The 24,765-nt window shown below is 43.7% G+C and overlaps 1 protein-coding gene across 1 annotated transcript in view; it reads left to right on the top strand.

Annotated features, from left to right (window-relative positions):
• The window catches only part of LOC147728245 (caspase-6-like), a 155,663-nt gene that overhangs the window by 97,352 nt on the left and 33,546 nt on the right, over positions 1 to 24,765 (top strand). Inside the window, exons 5-6 of the mRNA XM_086962092.1 lie at positions 18 to 94; positions 4,782 to 4,957. Of these exons, the coding sequence (XP_086818218.1) occupies positions 18 to 94; positions 4,782 to 4,957 (253 nt within the window). The remainder of the gene's footprint in view (positions 1 to 17; positions 95 to 4,781; positions 4,958 to 24,765) is intronic.

Below are 24,765 nucleotides of genomic sequence, written 5' to 3'. Positions count from 1 at the left end.
GTATTTTTCCTCCACAGACTTTCGGAGCAGGGCTTCGAAGTGTCATGCTATGACGACCTCAAAACTGTAGATATTCATCAGACAATTGTAGATGGTATGTCCTTTTTCTAATGCATCATACACCTGTGCTCTGCACACTCTCGCTCTGCTATCTTTGTTTTTAAAGCTATCTCCCTTCATAATCCAACACGACAAACCTAGTTTTACTAAAGTTACCTGTCACAGTCCCTCCTAAAAATGCCTGTGGTATGTACATTTAGGGCCTCATTTATGAGGCCGCGCATCACTTTTACGCTGCCGGTGCGTCATTTTTTGTGAAGCACCAGTAGCGTAAAAAATGTGCCCTGTTGCACCATATTTACAAAGTGACGCATCTAGGTAGATGTGTCACTTTGTAAACCCCTGCGCTACATTATATCTGCGCCAGGTATATTGTATGCAGGGGGGGCGTTCTGAATGCAAGAAAGGGTCATAGAAGTGACACAGTGAAATCCATAAGATTTAACTGCGCCACTTCTAGGACGCAAATGCGTAAATTTCTTACGCCTGCCTCAGAGCAGGAGTAAGACTGACGCAGGCCCTTTCACATGGGGCTTGCCCCATGTGAAAGAACGCATTACTGGAGTTGCGTCACTTTTGTGACACACTCCAACAATGCGTCACTTTTGCGCCATACAGATATGCCAGAAATACTGACGTATCTGTAACTTCTTGCACAATGATGCGTCATACTGTAAATATGACGCATCATTGGTGTCGCACGGAGGGCGCAATGAAAAGTGAGGCATTGCTGTTTTCACGCAGCGGTGCGTCACTTTTCATAAATGAGGCCCACAGATTCTAAAGATTGCATTATATACATCTCTTGAAAACCACACATTTAGTATATGGCGTGCAGCTGGGATTCTGAGCATTGACCGAAACAATGAAACACACCCTCTTTCTCAACTAAAACCTAAGAAACACCTTCTGAATTATTTGGAGACCTTGTGTTGGGACCCTGAATCAGAAATAGTTTATGTACATTTAAAGGGTTAACATTTTCTCATCTACATGTTACTTTCACCTTTATGATCAAGGTGTGTGCCATCCGTGGTTCTGGTATGTCATAACTTCTATGAAAAATGACAGAGCTCCTACAACAAGCACATTTGAAACTCCAAAGCAGCATTCTTTCAAAATCATCTGGAACCAATTATTAATTGTCCTAAAAAACTTTTCGAAATTGTCAAAAATGAAACAAACAAGGAAGGCAATTCCCCCTCTTCTGACATCAATACCATACATAACTGGGAAACTTTTGCCTTCTCCTTTGCCGAGAAAACCATGCTATTCAACACTTCGATCCATAACGCTTTGAAACTCTTACCGTGTTCAACCCCCCTTCACTCCATCATGTTCCAGAAGAAGGCCCGATAACCTCTGCCCACCAACCTAAAAACAATACCGCCTGGTCAAGCTTCAGAACCATCAGTGAAAGTGACATCTCAAAGCTTCTAACATTTCCGAAATTCTCCAACCACTTCAACGATCCCCTTCCCTCCAAACTCCTCAATGAGTCCAGACACCTCCTGCTCCCTTATGGCCTAAGATTATCAATGCTACACTGACACATAGCTCCATATCTGATTGCCAAAAAAGCAGACAGCTTACTCCTATCCTAAAAAAAAACAGCGCTGACCAGTCTATCCCCAAAAATAGAGCCCTATCTCCAACATTCCAACTTGGCTAAACACCTAGAAAAATGTGTGCACATACAGCTTCGCAATCACATGGAGCAATTCCATCTCCTGAACCAATGCCAATCCAGTTTCAGACCGGGTCATAGCACCGAAACGGCCCTGGTCCACAATGTTGCCGATGCGCTACGCTCAATTGAGCAGAATGAATCTTGCTTACTAATCCTACTTGACCTATCTGCTGCGTTCCCCACTGTGAATCATGAAACCCTTTTGAACCTATTAGAACACGGGATGGGTCTCTCCGGTATCATTTTAAAATGGTTCTCCTCCTTACGTCACAATAGATCTCAATGCATCCTAATCCATCCGGCATTTTCCAATCAGTCGCCAGTTTCACTAGGCTTCCCCCAAGGTTCCACTCTCTCCCCAACACTGTTCAACCTATACATGGTGCCCTTGGCCGAAATCCTCAAACTCTCTCAGATCTCCTATCACATGCATTCAGATGATACTCAACTCTACATGAAAATTACCTCTATCGAGGACATCAGCACCCTTAATAACACCTTGACAAAAACGCAACATTGGCTGACTCGTAACCACCTCAAACTCAATGCCCTGAATACAGAATTCCTATTGATTTCACCACCCAGTTTCGCCCCTAATATCAAAGACTGGCTTCCACATCTTTTTGCCTTGGACTGTGCCCCCACCCCCACATCATTGTCCAAACTAAGGGCCATATGTAGGCAATCTAGATTTACCGATTCTAAAATACCTAATTTTACAGATTCGATATTTCAGAATCGGTAAATGGTATGTAGCAAAAAATTCATTACATTTTACCGAATCGGTAAGATTCGGTATTTAAGAATCGGTATTTACCGATTCAGTAATTCCCATTCATTCCCATAGGAATGAATGGGAAGCCATTCACTATTACCGATTCAGTAAATACCGAATCGGAAATAGGGGGCACATATTCAAGGGTGGCAGGGTGTCACATTGACACCCTGTTGAACCCTGAATCATGCATGTGTGAACATGTGGCACACATACATGCCCTAAGGGCATGTATGTCTGCCACATGGCATTTTTGAAGAAGCACAAATTTGCTTTTTCCAAGGTTTTCGATATTTACCACCAACTTGTAGTTGGCGGTAAATAACAAATCCTTAACTCAGAAATGCACTCACTTGAGTGCTCCCTACATTACGAATTTGGTAATTTACCAATTCGCTATTTTAAAGAATTCGGTAATTTTCTGATTCCTTAAATTACCAAATCGGTAAATTACCGAATCCTTCAATCCTGCCACCTACATCTCAAATGCCAAATACCGGTCGGTAACGGCCGAAATTCGGTAATTTCGGCCGTTACCGAACGGTAATGGGCTACCTACATATGACCCTTGATCCCTCAGAATAATCTTGGATAATACTCTCTCCATTCAAAAGCACATCAGTGCCGCCACCTGAGGAGCTGACCTTCAACTACATGCATTAAGGGAACTAAAACATGTCCTTCCCACTGCAGATTTCGAAACGTTTTTGAGTTTGAATGCCACCCAACGTGTGTCATTGAAAGTGACACCTGACAAGCTCACCGACGCTCGCCCATTCTTGCTTTATCTCACCCATCATTCCACATTTCTACTGAAATGCCTACACCTTTCCTGTGGGCTCCTCTGTTCTAGCTAAAGCTCCCTTAGACCCGAATAAATAATTTCCATCCGCTCTGAGACTACTCGCATTCTATCTGCAAAATTAGACCATGGTTGTGCCACGCTCTTAGGCCTCCCAAAACACAAACGCACTCCGCTGAAGGCTACCTTGAAGATGGCAGCACGGCTCATCAGTGGTCACAAAAAAGAGATCATATCTCCCATGACCTCCATTCTCTGAAATGGTTACCCTTAGAGGCCAGGATCCGTCTCAAAATTACCTGTAAGACCCATAAAGCTTTGCATCACAGAAACTGACCCTATCTGGCAGAAACCGAACTTCCAGGTAAGCACAAGGGGCCCGATGTAGTTTGCAAATACCGGTCGGAAACGGCCAAAATCGGCCGTTTCCGACCGGTATTTGGCACTTTGAGATGTAGGGGGCCAGTATTTACCTATTCGGTATATTAACGAATCGGTAAATTTACAGAATCTGTAAAATACGAATCGGTATTTTTACCGATTCGGTATCTCCCAGATGTAGGTGGGACTCTTCTGAGTCCCACAGGCCTTTCAGATTCGGTATTTTAACACCCAATCCAATTGGGTGTTAAAATACCGAATCCAGGTGTGCATGCACATGTGTGCATGCACACCTATGCCATGTGACAGACAGACATGCCCTTAGAGCATGTCTGTGTGCCACATGGCACACAAGCAAGTATTGGGGGTGCTAGAGGGTGTCAAAGTGACACCCCCTGCACCCTTGCAGAAATCGGCAATTACCGAATCGGTAAATACCGATTCGGTAATGCCCATAGGAATCCATGGGCATTACCGATTCGGTATTTACCGAATCGGTAAATACCGATTCCTTCCGATTCGGTAATATTTAAAATAAAATTACCTACATCTGCCCTTCTCTTTTTTACCACTTCTTAAATACCGATTCGGTATGAATCGGTATTTATGAAGTGGTAAAAAAGATTTACCTACATCGGGCCCAAGATCCTTACTACTTAAGCCACAAAAATTCAACAAAAAATCTGATGCCCGACCTTCCACACACCGCCCAACACCTATCAGACTCAGCTTTTCGAATGACTATGTGTGCCTGTTTCTGTTCTTCTTAATAGTTTGACTTTATTTTTTGCTTATGTAACCTTAGCTGCATGACCTAATCCACTTATATATACATAGCAAATCGTTTGTTGTTTTAATTCATTTTGTTATTATTGTAAAGCGATCTGTCACCCGAAAGGGTCTTGTTCGCGCTACATAAAATGCTTTTAAATATAAAAAATCAAAATGGTGAGCTCTTTAGTACAATAATCCATTTTATATCTGCATACGTTTGGGGTGGGTTATGTTATCATATTTGATCTGGATAGTTTGGTGCACAGCTAAACACATAGCTGTATGTTTTTATTCCTTAGCCTCAAATGCTGATTATTCTGATGCTGACTGCTTTCTGTGTGTTTTCCTGAGCCACGGTGAGAAGGACCACATCTTTTCCTATGATTCAAAAATCGAAATTCAGGCTCTGATCAGCATGTTCAAGGGAGACAAATGTCCGAGCCTGGTGGGAAAACCCAAAATATTTATAATCCAGGTAAGGAAGTCAAATTTTCTTTAACATAAGTATAGCAGCTGATTAGAAGAATGCATTTGTAAATAGACATACTGCACTGAACTGGGTAAAACTGCTGAAGACCTATTGCTTTTGTTAAATTAAAACATTATTAGACAAGAATAAAAAGGCAGGAGACCACAGGAGTAGAAGAGGTGCACAGCTTTATAACCAAGTACTTAATCTTTAAATTAAATTAGGACCTTAGTCAAGCGATTGCCTCACATTTTGCCCAAACCCTGCAAAGTTTCGGTTGAGTAGAGCTATAGCGGTACATTATTTCTCTTGTGACGAGTGTGCCACACTTAATTGGCCTTGACAGTAACCCAACCTGTTTGATCCTAGATATTATTCAGAAGCCGTAAATAGGGATTGGCAAGAGGCAGATAATTTTTTAGTTTAAATCAATGCCACCCAACGTGTGACATTGAAAGTGATTCTGACATCAGCACCGAGGCTCGCCAATTTTTGCCTGATCTCTCCCATCCTTCATCATCTTTATAGACATACTAACATTTTTCCTGGGACTCATCCGTTCTTGCTAAAGCTCGCTTAACCCTGATGAAATACTTTCCATCCTCTCTAGGGCTTTGCGATTGTTGCCCTGGTGCTGACATGAGGTGGGGGGGGCGTAATTTTTGCAAGTAAATTCTCATTTTAATCCGTTGAGTGCTAATGACGAGCTCAGCTCGTCATGAGGCACGGTTGAGCTGCACTCATGACGAGCTGAGCTCGTCACGGCCGTTGGAACGTTCGCACGCAGGGATAATTTCCCCACTGTGCTGAACGTTCGAATAACTGGTGTGGCCGTGACGATCTCAGCTCGTCATGAGTGCAGCTCCGCTGTGCCTCATGACGAGCTGAGCTCGTCACCAGCATGGCAGCGGCGCGTGCGGCCCCCCTCCCCCTGAACAGGAGGTGAAACCCCCCGCAGGGAAGGGGTTAAATGCACTTGCTGCCGCGTTCCCGGCCTCCAGCAGTTTTCAGTCATCTATTAACCCGCTCCGTGCTACCGTCGTCTTTCCCAGTGCTGCGAACGGCCAACGGCTGTCGCAGCCCCGGCCACTTATTAGAACACCCGCACCGCAGCGGAATTGCTGCCACGGTTAAGGCGTTAAAATGTCAAGATAACTCAGGTGATTAGTTGTCTTCCTGGAAAAAGACCGGAGCTTTGTCTAGTGGCTGTTTTGACTCATCCAAAGGTAGTGCAGAGGGTTAAAATGCCTGCTGCTAAGAACGTGTACCACACAGATAAGAAAGTGCATGTAATGTAAATAGGTCAGGGGGTTACTGCTTCTGCAGGAGAGATCCTTTTGTTACTTGTGGTTTGTAAGTCAATGTCCTAATATAGAACCTTGAGCTATTAACTGTCATCAAAGAGCTGCATGCAAACTGCAAGGTATATGTTAGAGCTATGTTTTTTTGCCCAGTCTTTCATTATCCTAATCTTGCCAAAAGGGTTCATTTGGGTAGAAAACAATTCTTATTATTAAAGAGAACCCCTAACAATGCTGTTACATTTTAAATGTTGAATTTGTGCTTCTCCAGAATAAGAACTCTTAAACTATATTGCCTACCAGTATCAATGACATTTTACTCCTACAATACACCTTGTATTCCTGTCTGATGTAACATTTTCTATACACTGATTTACACACGCATGATTGATTGTCTCTGTGCAATGTGTGTGTGATGCAACGTGCTCTGACACCAAACACTGGTATGAGTGGTGCTATAAAACTAAATGAATCCAAGAGACAGTGGTTCTGGAGACTTGAGAGGCAGTATTAAAGGGTGGTGGTAACAAAATCCGTGGCAGAGGTGGTCATTTGAGGGGGCGCCAACAAACATTGTCGAACAGGGCCCCTCCAGTGAAAAAGCTGGCCCTGTCTGAGACTACTCACATTCTATCAGACTACTCACATCCTAGCTGAGACTATACACATTTGCAATGTAACTCGCCCACCTCACTGAGACTCCATCATTTTTACTACAAATCCCCATCCTCCCTGCAAGCTCCACAATTCATGCTTAGACTCTCTTCATTTTGGCACCCACAGATTTGGTGTGACTTGCCAAACCACATGCAGAATCACTTTTGTTCTCTTCATTGACACTTTCATCCTCAATCTAACTTCTCCATTCTTACTAAGACTCCCATCGTACCGAAAAGATTGCGTCCATTCTCACTGACACAACCCACAACCCTTCGGAGCTGCCTCTCATCCTCGCTGAGACACCATACTTCCTCACTGAGACTACTTTCACCCTCGTGGAGGGTATGCATATTCTCAGGGAGACTTCCCAAATCATCGCTAAGTCTCCCACATCCTTGTTGAGACTTCGAAACATCCTTGTTGAGGCTACTCACAGCCTTGCTGTAACTCTTCCCCACCACCCCTTGTACTTCATCAGTCATACTGGTAGTCCTCCATCCTCCCTTGGTCTCACCTATGCTTTCTAAGACTCCCACTTGCCTCATGAGAAATCCTCCATAATTGTGTGCCTCGCCCATCCAGTGTGACATGCTTATGATCCCACATTCAGTGACACTTCTTGAGCCTTCATGGAACTCCCCTATATTTGCATTATGCCGATATTGGCATCCCCCATAGCAGTAAATAGTTGTGCTGCATAAAATAATACAGTCCACACAAGTTTTTGTTGGAAAAAGTTTACTGCAGGATTATTACATACAAGGAGTTTGCCAACTTGGTGTGTTAACTTACGGGCGATCCAAGGGCAGGCAGCGGTGGCTCACCTAAGCTGCCCTGCCCACCTGATGAGCCAACTGCACCGTGGCCACTCCAATTGGTTCTACAATTTTGTGGGGGTTATACCCCTAACATATCATGGACCACCAGTCCATACCTTTTACTCATGCCTTTTAGGCGCGGAGCGTAACCATGCAAGCCCCCAGTTGCTCAGGCTTACATCCGCCCGAGGGACTAGCGGGGAGCCGTCGTTCACTACCAGAGTCCTGCCATAAAGACTCCTGGGATTTTGGCATAATGCACCCTTATTGTGCTCCTGAAAGGTTACCCTGCATATCAATTAGCCTCAGTATCGCCCTACGAGTCCACCACAGACCTGGATGTGGCCGCTGTCCTATCCAGGGCCCCCATCATGGCAGGCTTCATAACCTCTTGCAACGTGTGATTACCAGTTCTTCTAGCTGGATACTTCCCATCTCCCTCTGAAGGTTTCCAGTCCTTCTAGCTGGACACCTCTGAATGTGTACCCCGTCCCTATCAGGGAAATCTAGTGGTGTATCCACTCAAGAGACCACTCCTTATTTACCAAGCTCTTTGTATTTTATTATACTTTGTATTAAAGTTGCATCAAGCCCTCCTGCCTGATGAGCTTGTACATGGCTTATTTACCCCATCGAAGGCAAGTCTGCCGCCTCCACTTAAATTGTGGACTACTGTTCTGTTTTAACCATCGTTTTATTTACTCATCCATAGGCTTGTTCAATGGCCTGCCCGGAATTGAAAGAACTGCTCTCTACTTTAACCACAGTTCAGAGGGAAATCCCTATGGTGCAATGTGCAAATAAGGGCCTACTTGATGGGTGCTGCCGGTTCGTGCATTACCCATCACTGCTCAGTCACTGATATCAGAATACGCTGGAAAACATATTGGAGTTTGCCTCCCAGGCCAACGGTGTAATTGTTAACAAGTCATTGTTTGTGGCCCACACATACCCTTATCTCTGCCAATTGGCCTCCTCCTGTATAGGAGTACCACGCCGGGCAGGATTCTTATCCAAACGGGAAAGAAAGACCACTGCTATTCGTAACCATGGTTATGTCTGATTTAATCCATTGTGCACTGCGTGCAATATGTGCCTTACATCCTTACATTTAGGGTTGACTAAGCCCTTGTTTACCCCGTACTTGATTTTTCCCAAAATGGGGGTTCCAACTGATAACCGTGTACTGCACCAGCAGTGGAAATGTACCTGCTCCTTCCAAATTTGAATGCACGCTGTGTTCTAGTAACTGTCAGCATGAGTGCACTGAACCCTTCTTTCTCCACCTCATTGGAGTCCCAGCACACGCTTTTTTGGAATAGCAAACTTACGCAACCCCTTTCTAAATACCCACTATTTGTGGGTTCCTGGCAATGTACCCTTCAGACAGCGTATTGCCTGTCTCCCCATATCCTGCTTCATTACATGACCATATAACATGCCAGCCCCTCACCTTCCGACTGCGATATTTAGCTGCTGTGATGCCATGCTGATGTCCCCTCATAGCGCAAGTCGTGCACTTCCCCAACTTCTGCTAATGTGTACCATGGACCATGGAGCAGACAAGTGGGTGGGACAGCTACCTGCCTTTTCTTGAATAATTGGACATGCCAAATGTTCTAATACATTGTAGCCTTTTGTGCTTTAACACCTTGTTTCCCCAAATTTTTGGGATAGCAGCACACTTGTTAAATGGCAGCTTCCGCAATCAGCCTAGCTACTATGGCTATCTGGGCGGGCCAGTTTTTGCTTAACCGAAGCAACCTGTAACATGCCCTTAGTTCCAGAGTGCACATACTTTGCTGAACTTGACCAGACATATGCACAGACCTTTTTGTTTGCTAAACCATGGTGAACACATTCATAGTGTCAAATCTGGTTTGAGGGACTATATGTATTGTGCACACTATTGCAGTCACTACACCCTTTTTGGAGTGACAACTTACGCAGCCCACCAGGCTTGCTTAACTGCAGTCTAATCCCAGATGCACACTACCTGCTAACCAGCTGTGACCCTTGGTGCTTAAACCAGCAATAGACCTAGTTCACATAGTTATCCCTGGAATTGATTGCCCTCCACAGAATCAAAGCCTGTTTGGTTTACCTTCTAGTCACCTTATAATTCATGTTGTAACATTTTTACCCCTCCTAGTCAGAGATTCTTGCTTATTTTTTTTTTTTAAGTTTGAAGTTTTTTCTTGCTTATTTTTAATCCAATGATAATATCGGAATTTAAGATTCCCAGTTTCATGTTTTGCCACAGCCCACATTTTGTGGGCCTGCTTGGACCCCTCTTCCTCACTGCAAGTATACATCGTTACTTAATACAGCTTCCCAATGCACTTGCCTGTCACTCAAAGACACCTGGCAACAACATGACGCACTGCAGCTTAGTGAAGAGGGTTTTTGAGCCAAACGTACCCCAGTCCGTGTTTTCAGCATTTATCCTTCATAGAGGCTCTAGTTTGTGTGAAGTGTGTGTCAATGTTCTGGCAAGGCATACCCAATAGCCTGTTCCACGTTGGTGACCATCCTACTATGATATGTAAAGGCTCAACTATACAATGAGCTTAGAAATATGTGACATTGAGAAAGGGTATACTTTCCATGTATCCATCCTTTCTTACAGGAATTTTGCCTGTTCAGTTTAATCTGTGGTGTTTGCCCCCAGGCTTTCCGGGCTGCTTTCGGCTAGCAATGTGAGCAGTTGCTAATATTAATGAGGGAATCTCCTGGGTGCAACTTGACATTTTTACACCGCCCACCTTAATATGCTACGTTGTAAGCGATTAGGTACCTAACTTATATCTCATCCCCTTGAAAAGATACAACAAACTGCTTTGTTCATGAGAACCTTCGTAAGCACAAAATTTACCAAGGACCTACCTCGAAATGTTTCAGCGGTGGGGCGAGGGAGGAACACAAGAGACAGGCAGTGTGCCAAATGAGAATGGCTCTACACAGCCATGAGACCAGAGATACACATCCTTAACCCACAGATACACCTCTGAGGTATGCTAACCTCCCTCAAAATCTGCTTCCCCATGCTCCTGAACTGGGAACATATTGCATGGAGCTACAACCCCTCAGTCTCTGAAACTCTCAATAATATCAGCTGGATGAAGATGCGACTAAATGCATTACCTTTATTTGTCCAGGCCTATTGAAAGTAGATCTTATTTCACAATTCAGAGTCTGGGTGATCTTGAGGTGCGTGGGGGGACTAATACCTGCCTTCTAAGAAACAGACGTATTGTTTTAACCAATTATATGGGACACATGCTGCAGGAAATGGCCCTTTTTGCATTCTAGGCCAAGGTGATACACCCTGTTATGGAGCCCTCCAAAGGGACAGCCAGCTGTAGCTCAACAGACAGGTGCAATTGTATCCCAAGCCTGCTGCATGGAATTTGGGTGAAAGTGCTGAGTCAGGTGATCAATGAAAGGTGCCCTTGCCCACACTTATGGTACTTGTCTGCATGATTCAATTTGTCCCATAATCCCCTTAAGGATTTGTCCATGTGCAGCTAAATCCTGTGCTGTTTATCTGATCTTCCTCAAAGGACATTAACTGCTACAATATGAGTGGTGCAGTGACAATATGTCGGAGTCCAACTGTTGAAGTTTTATGTTCTGATGCAGTCCCATTTATGTGGATCCAACTGGAACCCCTCCGGCTAATTTGCATGACTTTGGTACATGGTCCTGGTCTCTTGGCGTACTTGTATGCGACTCAAGTCAAACTAGCCCCAACCGGGCGTGCTGCTGCTGGCCGAATTCTATTCATGACGGCCCACCTTCTACTGGGATGGCCTTAAGTAATGGAAGCCCCTATAATTTGCTTGACTATATTATGTGATCCTCGGCAATTGTTTGACATTCTTACTTGACTTTCCTTTGACATAAGGACACCTTGCAATCCATGTGATCAGGGTGTCCCCTGTGGTTGCCATATTGAGCAATGTTGTTCATCAATAATGACAACCCTAAAGGTTCCAACATGATGCCCTCAAAAGAGGCCAGCTATGCCCATGCCATGTGCCGTCCTGGGAACCTGACAAGAGCCGCAAGGAGGGGAGCATTGTGTGTCATTACGCTGCATGTATGTACTTGGCGATGTGATTTTGTTGTTCCTATGAGGAAATGACAATCTGAATTATCACTATCATAATATTAAAAGTGGGATAGCTTTAATACTAGTGATTGGAGCGAGCTGGTGGGTGCCCTGGGTCTTCTGCCCACTAATCTCCCATGTTCTGTCTGGGTTTTAAGGCACCATAATCCCACACCTCATAATACCCCCCATCTTAGACTTTCACTAGTTTGCTTCCCAACTGATAAGTTTGCTCCACTTTTGCAATCAAACTCTGTCGTCCTTTTGCCTCTGCGAGAAAAGGAGTTATTCATTTTGGCCCTCTTTAATATTACTCCTCAACACTGATGTACCTGAGCTTAAAATAAAGGACTTAAACTAGTCCTTCCCCATATCCTGATCTCCACTCATAATCCAACTGTGAGAAAGATTTCATCCCTTCATTCTATGCCAACCTGGCTTCAGCGTTGGTGCTCTGTGAACTGTTGATTATACATTTCGGCTGTGAGGCAACTTGCCCCTCCAGCTTAGACCAGCTGGAAATGTCGAACCTAGAGGTTCTCTCTTTGGCATTGTATTACAGCCTTTAATCTGAAAGCTTAGCTTGGCATGGTGTGCCCCATAGGCCTGCCTCTCCTGTCAATGTATCCATCTATTTAATCACCCCATAACATTAAACTATTGACTTTTTCTCAATGGTTGATAGCTGCATAAGGTAAATAAGCAACTATGGATTCCTTGTAAGAATATTGAAAATGCTTCAGTTCTGAAATGAGTCTGTGCCAGATCTATAATGAGTTTCTTAGAAGTTACATCACAGTCACAAAATTCCACCCAAACTACAACTTTATCGCAGTGTTACTCCAGTACACGCATGCTGCACCTGGACTACCGCTGACACTCCTAGGGCCCCTAGAAAGATTATTCCAGGAATATTTGTATCGCACCACGAAGTGCCTTTTATACAATTGCATGAAACTAGAAGAGTTGCTCCAGTCTTCCACATATGTTCGTGAAAAATATCGTAATAGGAAGTGCATTTTTGGTTTGTCCCACCTGCTAAGGAAATCCCATTTGCCGTACTCCCTACCTTCCTCACTACCTATCATCTAAATCTATCTTACTTTGATCACCACGAACGCGGTATGTTGTTCAATAAGTCACCATAGCTCACAACCCCCTTGTGAGAAGTCGGAGGGCCCTGTGCTTCAGTCTTTGAAGGGCTCGATGAAGAGGGCCCAAGAAGATAGCTTGAATAGATGATGATAGGAGGCCCAGGGGTCTGGTAGTTCCCTTAAGGTTACAAGGTCTAGTTTCAGAACATGATGTATCTCTTTCCGAATCTTGGATCTTCTTTTTGAGAAGTAAGAGCATAGACTTCACGGTGTCTACCGTGAAACCCAGGAACTCTAGGGACCTAAAGGGAGTCATGATGGATTTCTTCCTGTTTATAATAAAACCTGTACTCTCTATTAAATCCACAGTAGTGTTCAAGTCTTTCAGAATTAGAGAATGGTCTTGAGACATAATGAATATATCGTCTAAATAGATTATGTGGCGAACACACCTTTCTCTCAGGGCCGTGGTAATGGCCTTCATTACTTTGCTGAAGCACCAAGGGGCCGAAGATAGACCGAAGGGAAGAACTTGGAACTGATAAAGGTTATCGTCCATGCAAATTGAAGGGTTGCGATTCCTCTGCCTTTGGAATTGTGAAGTAGGTGTCCTGTAAATCTAGCTTCACTAGCCAGTGGTTTTCTAAAAGCATGACCCTGAGGAGATGGATAACCCCCATTTTGAAGTGATTGTAAGTGAGATATTTCTTCAATTCTCTTAGGTTTATAACTGGTCTCCACCCTTTGTCCTTTTTTTACCAGGAAAATATTGCTCAAGAAATGTTTTTGTTCCCATGGAACTTCTATGATCGCCCCCTCTTTAACATTGAGTTTACCTCCTATGCCACAATATATTGCTGCTCTAGTGTCAGGTTTAAAACTTTGGGAGTTAATACTGGAATGGACTTTTCCATGAAATCTACTCTGAAACCCTGAACAGTTTCTAAAACACAAGGGTCGTGTGTAATTTGTTTCCACATGTGTAGAAAATGTTTTAGGAGACCCCCTACTCTATGTGTTAAAGAGGAAGAAAGAGGAGGAAGGGCACTTACTTGAGGTGCTGGAGGGGTTAGCGCCTCTGGTCCTAAAGCCTCTTGAGCGGGAGGATCTACCTCATTGAGGGAAGAATGAAGGGCTAGGCTGGAACGGACGACCAAAACCTCTTTTTCTGCAGAAGGGTCTCTGGAAGAAGCGGCCAGCAGAATGACCCCTTCTGCCGGCCCTGGCAAAAACACTTGGGTTGGGCACACGTTAGCTTGCGCTTTGTGCAGAACCATAAAGGTTGCAACGTACTTTCCTAAATCTTTAATCATATCCTCCCCAAAGAGGAGGCCATTAGGGTTGGATAAAGATTCCTTTTCTGCCATGTCGCAGAGCTTGGGATCAATTGTGGACAAAACCACTTTCCTTCTCTCGGTATCGGTATTTAGAGAAGCGTTGGCATTGCAGAGGAGGATTAGTGTTCTTTGGCTCCATCCTCGTAGGAGGTCAATGTTGGGTTGCGAACCATTGATATAGCTCTCCTCAATTAAATCAATCATATGGCATAATGGGCCGATCATGTCAAGCACACGATCCTAACAACTTTTAAGGGAGCGTTCTATACCTTTCCTGGGATCCCTGCCCAGTTTGAATAGGAACTTGATGAGTTCAGGATCCAAGTTAGGTGTAAGACAGTATTTATCTTGGATAACAGGGCATGGGCATTCTGCCTCCAAGATGTTCCTTGCCTCTCTTTCAAGGGGGTTCTTGACCCAACTTTTAATAAACTCGGCCACGTGTTTTTAAAATGGCTGTGCTTGAAGTTGCATTAAAAGAATAATGCATAATGGTAGCCTACGGTCTTGTAATGAAATTCCCAACTCCTACCAAACCCCAACCCCCTTCACTGCGGAAATCTTCATCCTCCTCTTGCCCCCCCCACCCCCCCTCAGTTGCTCCCCGTTAATCCCCTCATTACCCATGGATGGGTCTTCCCTTCAGCAGAATGGCACTGATTCGAGAGTGGTATCTGTTCTTCCAGACACCTATGACTTTAAAGGGGAATGGGATTTTGTCTATGCGTGGTCAGCTGCTGAGGGGAGGTCTTTGCTGCCCCATCTTTCCATTGCATCAGTACAGACTCCAACCATTGGTATCCTGTTCCAAAGGGCTCACAGTCCTTCATGTGGGTCAGTGGATCCAAGGTTCTTATGGGACCATGGACGGTGGCTTTACAGTGGGCAGGGGAACCATGCCACATCCATGTCTCTAGTGTCCAACATCTCTAGAAAATGTTAAAGCTCGCCTGGCTCTGTGAATGCTCTGTGTTTCCTATCACTAGTGGGAAACATTGTGGCAGACTCAATGAAGCCAAAGCAAATGTTCAGTTCCCGAAGGGCAGGCCAGAAGGTTAAGAAGTTTTTCTGCTTCAGCATGGTGTCCTGGGAGAAGTTTAGCTGCAATGTATATTTTTGAGTTTTTATACAGGAACGTGCCATCATGCCGTTTGGCTGCTGTGATCAACTATCAGGCCTGTTGGTGGCGCAGCAAGAAGGTTATCATTTGCCACAGGAATGTACCAGAGTGGGTCGAGCGCACTCAAATCCTGAGGGTCCTTTGAAATTTCAGAAAGGGTGAGAACATCGGGTCTGTTACGTCTGTAAGAGAAGTGGTGAGGAAACCTTCACTGTCACTGGCCACCTATGGGAAACTGCATGGGGAAAACCGGTTTTAGGAGCCCCCTTTTTCCAGCCCCCGCTTGACAAATCACCCCGAAACATTCCAAACAGAAGTGAGTGGCAAAACTAGCTTTGAAAGTTTTGTGAAGGTTCATCAAACTGCACCAGTTATTAGCAAAACAAAAACACTTTTCTTATGGAAACTTGGTCCGAACTATAACTACCTACTGTAGGTAATATAGTATAAGAGGGAGAATGCAATTCTAAAGTCATTATAGTCATCAATGTCCTATTTAAAGATTGATACTTTTCTACATGACCATAGGAATATACAAGAATGGCTGAGTATTCCCAATTTGATTGGACCTCGCCATTCTACTGCATGCCTTCACCAATTTAGAAACTCTGTTAGTCAGTTCTTGATCAGTGGATGGTAGCTCTATGATATTGATAGCTTTGGAAAGGAATGAAACCCATATATCAATAAAATGGTGAACCTGATCTTTAAGTCTATAAATTAGTTGTTCAAGGGCTGCCATTATGCCCATATCATCCTCCAGTCTTTGTAGGTAGGAAATGTAGACATTTTCCAGCATCAAAGGAGGCCATCCATCTTCTCTTGTGATTGTTCGAGCTAGGGACATCATGTGTATCGTGTGGAATTGTTAGTGCCCAAAAAGGAGCGAAGGATAGTGCACTTGTGTTTTTAATAGCTTTTGAAACACTGTTCCAATGCATCTGAATGAGGGGGCACGATCATAAGATATATATATATAATGTCCCCACCAGGGAGGTGACATCGCCGGCATGCATCTGTTGTGGACTTTTTTGCTCTATGAACTTGTGGGGAGTAAATTGGATTCATGTAGCACCTTTAAAAAACTAAACTTGATGCGCTTGGTGAGACCACTCGTCTTAAGACTATGTTTTCTGGATCTGGGCCTGCCATTTGTGTAGTAATAGGCCTTTTTTAGAGATCAAAAAATCATATATCCAGATATTAGCTCCCGGTAATTACCCTATTTCCCTAGATAGTCATGTTTTGAGGAATTTTGCTGCTTCCCGGCTGTTCATAAAGTTGGGTTTATTCTGTATTTTGTTAGTGGCATTCTCCGCTCTCTGTTGCGGAGGGAGAATGCGCTATAGTAGCAATTTTGTCAGTGCCTTTCTCGGGAGACAAATCCTACTTTGTGCGTCTAGTTGGCCATCACATGAATTCATCAGTAAGTCCGACTATCTTTTTTAAAATGGTCTGGTGCATAGACATGCCACAGGCTCAACAAAGGTACACCAAAGTCAGGCCCATCTGCGCCCGCCCATGTCTAAATGGGGCCAGGAATTATGCCCGTTTGTCCAGGCATTACTGACTGTATACTTTTCCACACTTGCTTGCCCTTCGCCCCACTATATCAGCCAGCTGCAGTCACTCTGTGAATCTCGGTAAGGGGGAAGATGTAAGGATCCACAAGCTATTTTCACAGGAGTGCCAGGAACTGATGATAAGCCCAGCCCCTCCCCCTTAACACCAACACGCCTACCAGACCATAGCACGTGGAGGTGAAAAGAGGGAAAGGAGGGAACAAAACAAGGGAAGGAGGGAAGAAGATACCTTGGACCGGGAGTCTCTGTAAGTCGGATACTGGCACTGTAAGGAAAGAGGACAAATGAACAATGTTCAAAGTAGGAAAAACTCCACTAACCTATGTTTCCCTGTTCCTCACCTCCCCTGTTTACTTTACCTATAGATAAGAAACAACACTCCTCTCTTGAACACCATACATCCCTTGTTAACTGCCACAGCTAAACTCTCTACATTTCTTGCTATGGGTAAATCTAAAAGAAGAAGAGACAATATATATATACAAGAGGTATGTACCTAATCTCATGAGAAAAATATCCACTAATACCGGACTTACCCTGATGTGCAATAACACTAGTAAAATAACTCATAAATAGTGGCAGGCGCCTGTACCGGATCTTCTGAGCCTCCTCAGCTGCAGCCCCTGACAATTCCGACACACCAAAGACTGGTCCGTTGATGCCGCAAATGATAACTAATGGCCCGGGGGAAAATGAATACAGGGTAACTCAGGCGGACTACTAGTCCCACAATGCCCCAAAAAAGACCCCGCGCCTGCTCCACCCAAGTCCAGCCGGCCAACGGGAACCAAGTATGGCTGACGGGCGGAACCGGGAGCAACAAGCGGGAGTCCTAGACAGGAAGCAAAGTAGAGAGCTAAGCCGGTGCTGAGGAAAATAATATGGAGATGCGAGCACCACCTTAATTGTCCAGAGCGGAAACGCTATTGGTGCAAAGAAAAGGTCGCCAGGAACGAAATAGAAGCCCCCTTGATATCCGAAAGAACATCGAAGGGGTCAGGTCAACAGAGGAGCCGGAGTCTTGCTGGCAGAAAGGAACACCGGCACGGAACGCACATGAATCAGGAACAGATACGAAAACGGGCTGTGAGCGGAAGTGACGCGACAAAATGAGTGCACGAACACTAGAGCGCGAAGCGTCGGAGTTTAGGGACGTCAGGCTTTTGACTACTGCCTGACTCTCTCGCTCATGCGCACAGCGGCGTGGCCATCTTTATTGATGTTTAGCGAATTGGCAGGCGTGGTAGAAGATAGCTACAAGGCGTGCAATTTTGCAGTATGTCCTGTGAACAATAGGGGTTCCAGTCGGAGCAGTTTGAAGGCATTAAAACTGTGTATGTTTAGCTTTAATTGCTGCTCTTTGGTCCCACAATGCTGATGTTCTTGATTTTATTATGGATCATGAACCTGATGCTTTATTCTTAACTGAGGCCTGGCTCAGGCAACATGCCAGATCTGTCTCTTGTACTTCCTGCAGCTTACAGTTTAAAAAGACTTGATAGAAATCTCTGGGGTGAGGGTTTTGCTGTCATTTCTAAAAAGGCTCATTCCTGCACTTTGGAGCAGTTTACTATCCCAGACTGTGAGAGCACTCTGTTCCTGACTGGCTTCACCAAAAACGTAACTTTTCTGGAGTACTTGTTTATTGTCCTCCCAGTTGGGAGAAGAAGTTTTTGGAGGCGATAGTGGAGAAAATTCATACCGTACGCATTGGAGTATGGCAATTTCAATATCATTTGATATTTGAACCTGTTCTTAGATTCCAACATTTTGGCTCATGTTTTACATTTAATTAGAGATATGTAAGTCATTGGATCCTGTGTATTCCAACGTATCCCTCTAGTGTGTGCAAAGTCGCGGTCCTCTTGCTTGGACAGACCACTTGGCGGTTCTCTTGGCCGTAGTGAAGTAGACCATGTGTAAGCAGACAATGTTACAAATTTGAAGAAACAAACTTTTGCAGTTTGCTACAGCGCAATATACCAGAGTGTCCAACACTAATATAAATGACGCGTTGATGAATACCGATGCTTGGAATGTCTCGGCTCTGGATATACCTATCCCGTTAAGGACGGATAAGCACAAAAGTAAACGGTTGCCCAGTTGTATGGCAATCATTTAGTTGAGCAAAATGAACGCTGTCAAGTGCTTTAACATACATGGCGAGAATCATATGACTCTAATGCTAAAAAGGCCTACTTGTCAGCTATTAATATCTACCATAAAAAGATTAAGAAGGAGTGTTTTAATTTTTACGCTGTGAAAATTGAGGGTAGTCAGAACTCAGCAGAATAAACTTTTGCTATTGTTCAAGACATTATAGAGGCAACTGACAATTCTCCTGTGGCTGATGCATCTAACAGGCAGTGTAATATGCTTGCAAATTTGTTGGTAAAAAAAAGTAAAGGATATTTGTTCTAATTTCTCCATTGACAACACTAATTCTAAGCCATTGCTGATCATGGTATCGAAAAGGAAGCTCCCGTTTTGCTCATGCGTAGAAGAATTTCAGCCTTTCAATTTAGATGGCTTACAAAGTCTGGTATGAAAAGTAAAATCTGATCAGCCAATCTCTCTTCTGCTGTATTTGGCGAACGTTTTGGGTACATTTGTTAATTGTCAACTGGTAAAGTATTTGGGGTAACATAATCTATTGCACCCATCTCAAACTGGATTTAGACCGGCTTACAGTACTTTGTTCAGGGTGACAGAGTAGCTCTGCCAGTTGTGGACATGGGTGGGTCAGGTTCTTTGATTCTACTAGACCCAAGTGCAGGCTTTAGACACTGTATTCCATAAGGCTTTATTAAGCAGACTAAGTGAGATCGGGATTCAGGGCAAGGATTTTGCCTGGCTTACTTCTTCTCTGGACAATTGTTCTTTCCAAGTGATATCCCAATTGTTTTCCTCTACAAAGCGCCAACTGGAGTTTGGGGTTCCTCAAGCTTCGTCTTTAAGCCCTACACTGTTTAACACATATGTTCACCCTTTAGCAAACATTGTAGAATCATTTAGGTTGTCATTGGTGTCATATGCTGATGACACTCAATTGACTCTGTTATTGTTGTCTCCTGCGGAGAGGGGCACCTCTAACTTCAGGAGCTGCATGACTTCTGGGGCGCAATGGATAAACTTGAATTTTCTTAGGCTAAATGCTAATGCCTTAATGTATTGGGAAAACCTCAGGCTCCTGAACCAGCAGTTAAAAAATGTCTGAGTTTGGGTTGACAACAAATTGTCCTTTGAATCACAGATCAAAGTGGTGAAATCTTACTTGTTCTGGTTTGCTGAGAAGTCGGATGAAAATTCTAGGCTTTTTTCTCTCCTTGAGTTCAGAGGAAGGTTGTAAAGGCCTTAATTATTTCACACCTAGATTACTGTAACATCCTATATCTGGGCTCCACGAAGAATGTTAACAAGCAATTGCAGATCATTCTAAAATCTTCTTCAGAGATGTTATGCCATCTGCAGAGAGTACACTCTGTATCATCCTCTGCATTGACTTCAGATGGAGAAATCAGTTCAATTTATGGCTTTATGTGTGGCTCGCCACATTCTTAATAACTTGGGCGTGCCTATTATTACTTCTTTGCTCCAGCCTTCTCACCCCATGATATATTCTTTGCGTCTTCCGGGTCCTAGCCTATGCAATAAACGTCTGACCAGCCTGCGAAGAAATACCAATTATCTTAGATTCAGGAACCATCTTAAGACCTGTCTGTTCTAAGTTTCTTGACCTTGTGTCTTTTAGTGCTGTTTGCATTAGGTGCGCTAAGAAGCCCTCCTAGAGAGAGCCATGCGTGATATAAGTCTGTGTAATAACATAACATAACACGTGCACTGTGGCCAGGGTTCTGTCCCCAATTGGGGTTGTAGTCATTGTCTCATTTGTAGGTACCCCCAAAACTGGTTACAAGATAGCTTAAATTCAGACATAATATTTGCAAATGCTCTCTATTATTATTAGGTCTGATATCATTGATCCCTTTAGCGCCCCAGTCCTGCCGTAGAAAAGGTGAACTGTCTATGGTTAGTTTGGAATGTAAGAAATTGTTTTCTCCAGGACATTTTTGCATCAATAGCAAAATATTGTGCATTTCAGCTGAAATAAGTTTGGTAGTTTTATGTTTTGTTTCCTTTTATGCCATAATATAGGCACTGCTCAATTCTGGCCATGCAGAAGTTTCCTTTTGAGGGTTTAGATGATAGTTGACTTTGTAAAGATAATGTGCCTTATAGTATGTATATGTGGTAAGCATAGGTCTCCAGAGGTAGAAGCAGCATAGAGATTTTGTGAGGCAAGCCGAGGCGGTGTCTGATCACAGACACATTTCCATACAGGGGAATCAATCATGTTTAGGTTAGCAGCTGGGATTTTAAGGGGCATCATTCCAAAAACATAATCAAATCCAGATCCAGCACAATTTGGATGGTTTGGCCTCTACCCCAAAAGGAGAGTTGTAGTGACTTCCCCTGACTGAGCTCTATTTTTTGTTTTTTCTAATAAATTAATTTATACCTAGAGAAGAGTGAGAAATCATTTATGAGCTGTATGAACAATGAGGGTATTGGCATGCTAGGGTTAGGCAGCATCAAAAAGATGTAATTTGTGTATAAGATCAATGTAAATTCTCCTGCTGCCGTTGTGATTCTTGCCACTACTGTTGATGAACGGATGGATATGGCCAAGGGTTCTAAATCTAGGTACAAAAACAGTGGAGATAATGGGCATCCCAGTCTCATGCACTTAGTTATCAATATGGTTTCTGAGATAAAGCCATTGTAGTTATTATTATCATTATTAATTTACTTGTAAAGCGCACAATTGCCAAAAATGGGTCCTGTGCAGAAGGGTTAGTATACAACCATTAGATCATTGCTTTCATCAACGCCACATTATCACATGGTTGTGAATAGATATCATCACTCCACCCAGTCAGACGCTTTCTCTGCCACAAAAGGTAATTATACTGTTTCATCTTTTATTTGTCTAATTTGACAGAGTAAATGCATCAAAGATTGAGTAAGGCTCCAGGAGCTGCACTGCAGTATGAATCTGGCCTGATTTTCGTGAATTAAAAAGTGTATCACTTTATTAAGTCTTGTAGCCAATATTTTGATTAGTATTTAAATTCTAGGTGAAGTAAGCATGTTTCCATGGTCTCTCCATAGATCCCTGACAAGAGTGGATTGAATGCATTTGTGTACTTTTACAAAAAATCAACCAGAAAGCCGCCTCTCCATGGAGGTTACCTGTAGCCATGGCCTTTATTGCCTCTTCCTCTTCTCTTTCTGTTATATCTAGATACAGGGTCATATTCTCAATGAAGTGGCGGAGAGAGGCGTTAGCCTTCTTGGCTTAACGCCTCTCTCCGCCACTTCGGAAACCCGAGATTGCACCCTATTCTCAAGGACATGGTGCAGGCTTGCTTTCCCCCTATGATAGTGCTAAGTTTCACAACTTAGCGCCATTGCAGGCACCCTTTCTCCAGAGTGCAAGGGTGTCTGCAAGCAGGGAAGTTTGTTTATGTACAAGAAGGTGTACCTTCCTGCACATGAACAAACCTAAAATGCCAGTTTGTAACTTACATGTGTGCTGCTTCAACATGCCATGGTTTCTTATGTACAGGACACCTTCCTGTACATAAACAAACCATAGTATGTTGCTTTTCCATGTGTGCTGCACAAGGCAGCACACATGGAAAAAGCAAAAACGAGGCGAAATAAAGCATTTCTCTTCGTTTCACCACCTTAAGACCAGATTTTTCCTGGTCTTAAGTTTGGTGCTACCTCCTATTTACGCTGCCCTTGAATAGGAGGTAGCGTCAAACTCAATGGGTGTTGCGATAGAACACCCACCGCAATACCCACTGCAAGCCCCTTTCACGCTAAAAACAGTGTGAAGTGGGCCCTATTCACAAGGCAGCGTTAAGCCGTGTTAAGCCACTTTACGTGGCTTACCGCTGCCTTGTCAATAGGGCTAAGCCCCTATCGCCACAATAACGTCACTGAAAGTGACGTTGTGGTGGCGATAGGGGCTTGACAATATGCCCCATTGTTTTTCACTAAATTGTAATTATAATGTCAGAATCTGTATTTTATTCACAAAAGTTTCTTCACAAGAGAACACTTCTGGGCAGTTAGTGCGATACAAATTAGTGTAAAAGTATGCAATGTTATTTATCTTGGTTATAGGATGTGACAGAGTTGTACTAGCAGCATTATGTATGGCCGAAATAATCAATTGGGCTCCTCTTTGCCTCAGTTACCATGCTACGAGGCATTGTGAGTTTTCAACATGTTTATAGGTTTTTCTTTTCATGTGAGTCGGGGCCTTTTCTGCTGTTGATGTCGGCATAGTATTGAGTTTGGACTTTTTTGTTAATTAAGTATTGTAGCAGGGCTGGGGAAGACTTGGCATGGTATACAACCTACATGGTGCAGTTCTCAAGTTCTAGACTGATCTGTCTGGTACAGCTTCCGCAAGGCACTCAAATCCCTCATGAGCATTCACCTTAAGTAGGCTTTCCCCGCTGCCTGCTATAGTTGCAGGGAGTTTGCACAGACTTTAACATCCAGCTATTCACAGATTAGATCCCATCATTGCTTTTTCTATTACTTAAGTTTCATGACATTTAATCGCCACTTTTGTGCTTCAGGTCAGACCAGTTGCAGGTCTAACGTAAGGAGAATGGACACATGGTCGAGATATTACTCACTCTAATCTCACATGAGGGTATCTTCGGGTTTAGTAGATAGAAATATATCCTCCATTCAGAGCAGTGGGCTGGTGAGAGGTATTTAAATTGTTTTCCTGATAAGTGCAATAAGTGCTAAAGGTCTAACAGAGTGGTGTGCCCCTGTCATCTCTCTGTGATGTCCGGCTGCCAGTTGTATCCACAAGAGGGTCTAAAACCATGTTCCAATCACCCCCAATTATTCATTTGCTAGGACCAAATTCAGTGAGCAGTTTGTTCAATGTGGAGTGCCAGGTCCGTTTAGCACCTGTGGGGGGCATAAATAGAGTCAATCACTATGGTACTGTCCATGAATTTCAGTCGGTCAAAGACTTATCATCCTGCTTCATCAATCCAATTCTTTTGTACTCGAACTATGAGTATGTATGAGGATAACCACCTCATTCTTCCTATTGGTGGTGGATGTTTCTTGTATTCACCCTGTTGAATGCAAAGAGCCCGAGGAGGGGATCCCTCTCCCCATCCAGTCTTGTTTCAATTTTGCCGACTCAGAGAGATGAGTTTCGGGCAGTAGGACTATATCTAGTCTTTTAGGGGAAGATTTACAACCCCTATGCGCCACCAGGAAGTCAGTTTTTGTGACGTACTGGAGGCGCATTTCACTTATCCATATGTACAAGGAGAGGAAAAGCCACCCTGCATGACTTTTCCTCTCCTTGTAAATACGACCCCTTCACACGCAGCACTTTGCGTGGAAGGGGCGTTCCATGGTTGTTGCTGTGGGTGTTCCCACGCAACACCCATGGAACAAGACACATTTCCAGATTATATTTTTTTAAACATCTTTTCATTGAACAAAAGAAGAAACATTACACAACTCAAAACTGACCAGAGCGCATTGAGTGACTGCAAATATACATGTAGAGAACATAGACTTCCGTGTAAGACCAATAAAGCAAAATGTAAAGAATGGGCTTAGGCGTCTTCCGATTCCACACTGGCAGGGTCCACATCGGGTGGTGTACAAATGTCCCCACGATAAGCATTCCAAACTACCCAGACCTTACCCCACTTGCGGGGCTGCCCCCT

The sequence above is a fragment of the Lissotriton vulgaris genome, chromosome 3_1, assembly GCF_964263255.1.
Source record: "Lissotriton vulgaris chromosome 3_1, aLisVul1.2, whole genome shotgun sequence".
NCBI classification, from domain to species: Eukaryota; Metazoa; Chordata; class Amphibia; order Caudata; family Salamandridae; genus Lissotriton; species Lissotriton vulgaris.
This window is presented reverse-complemented; position numbering and strand designations above follow the sequence as displayed.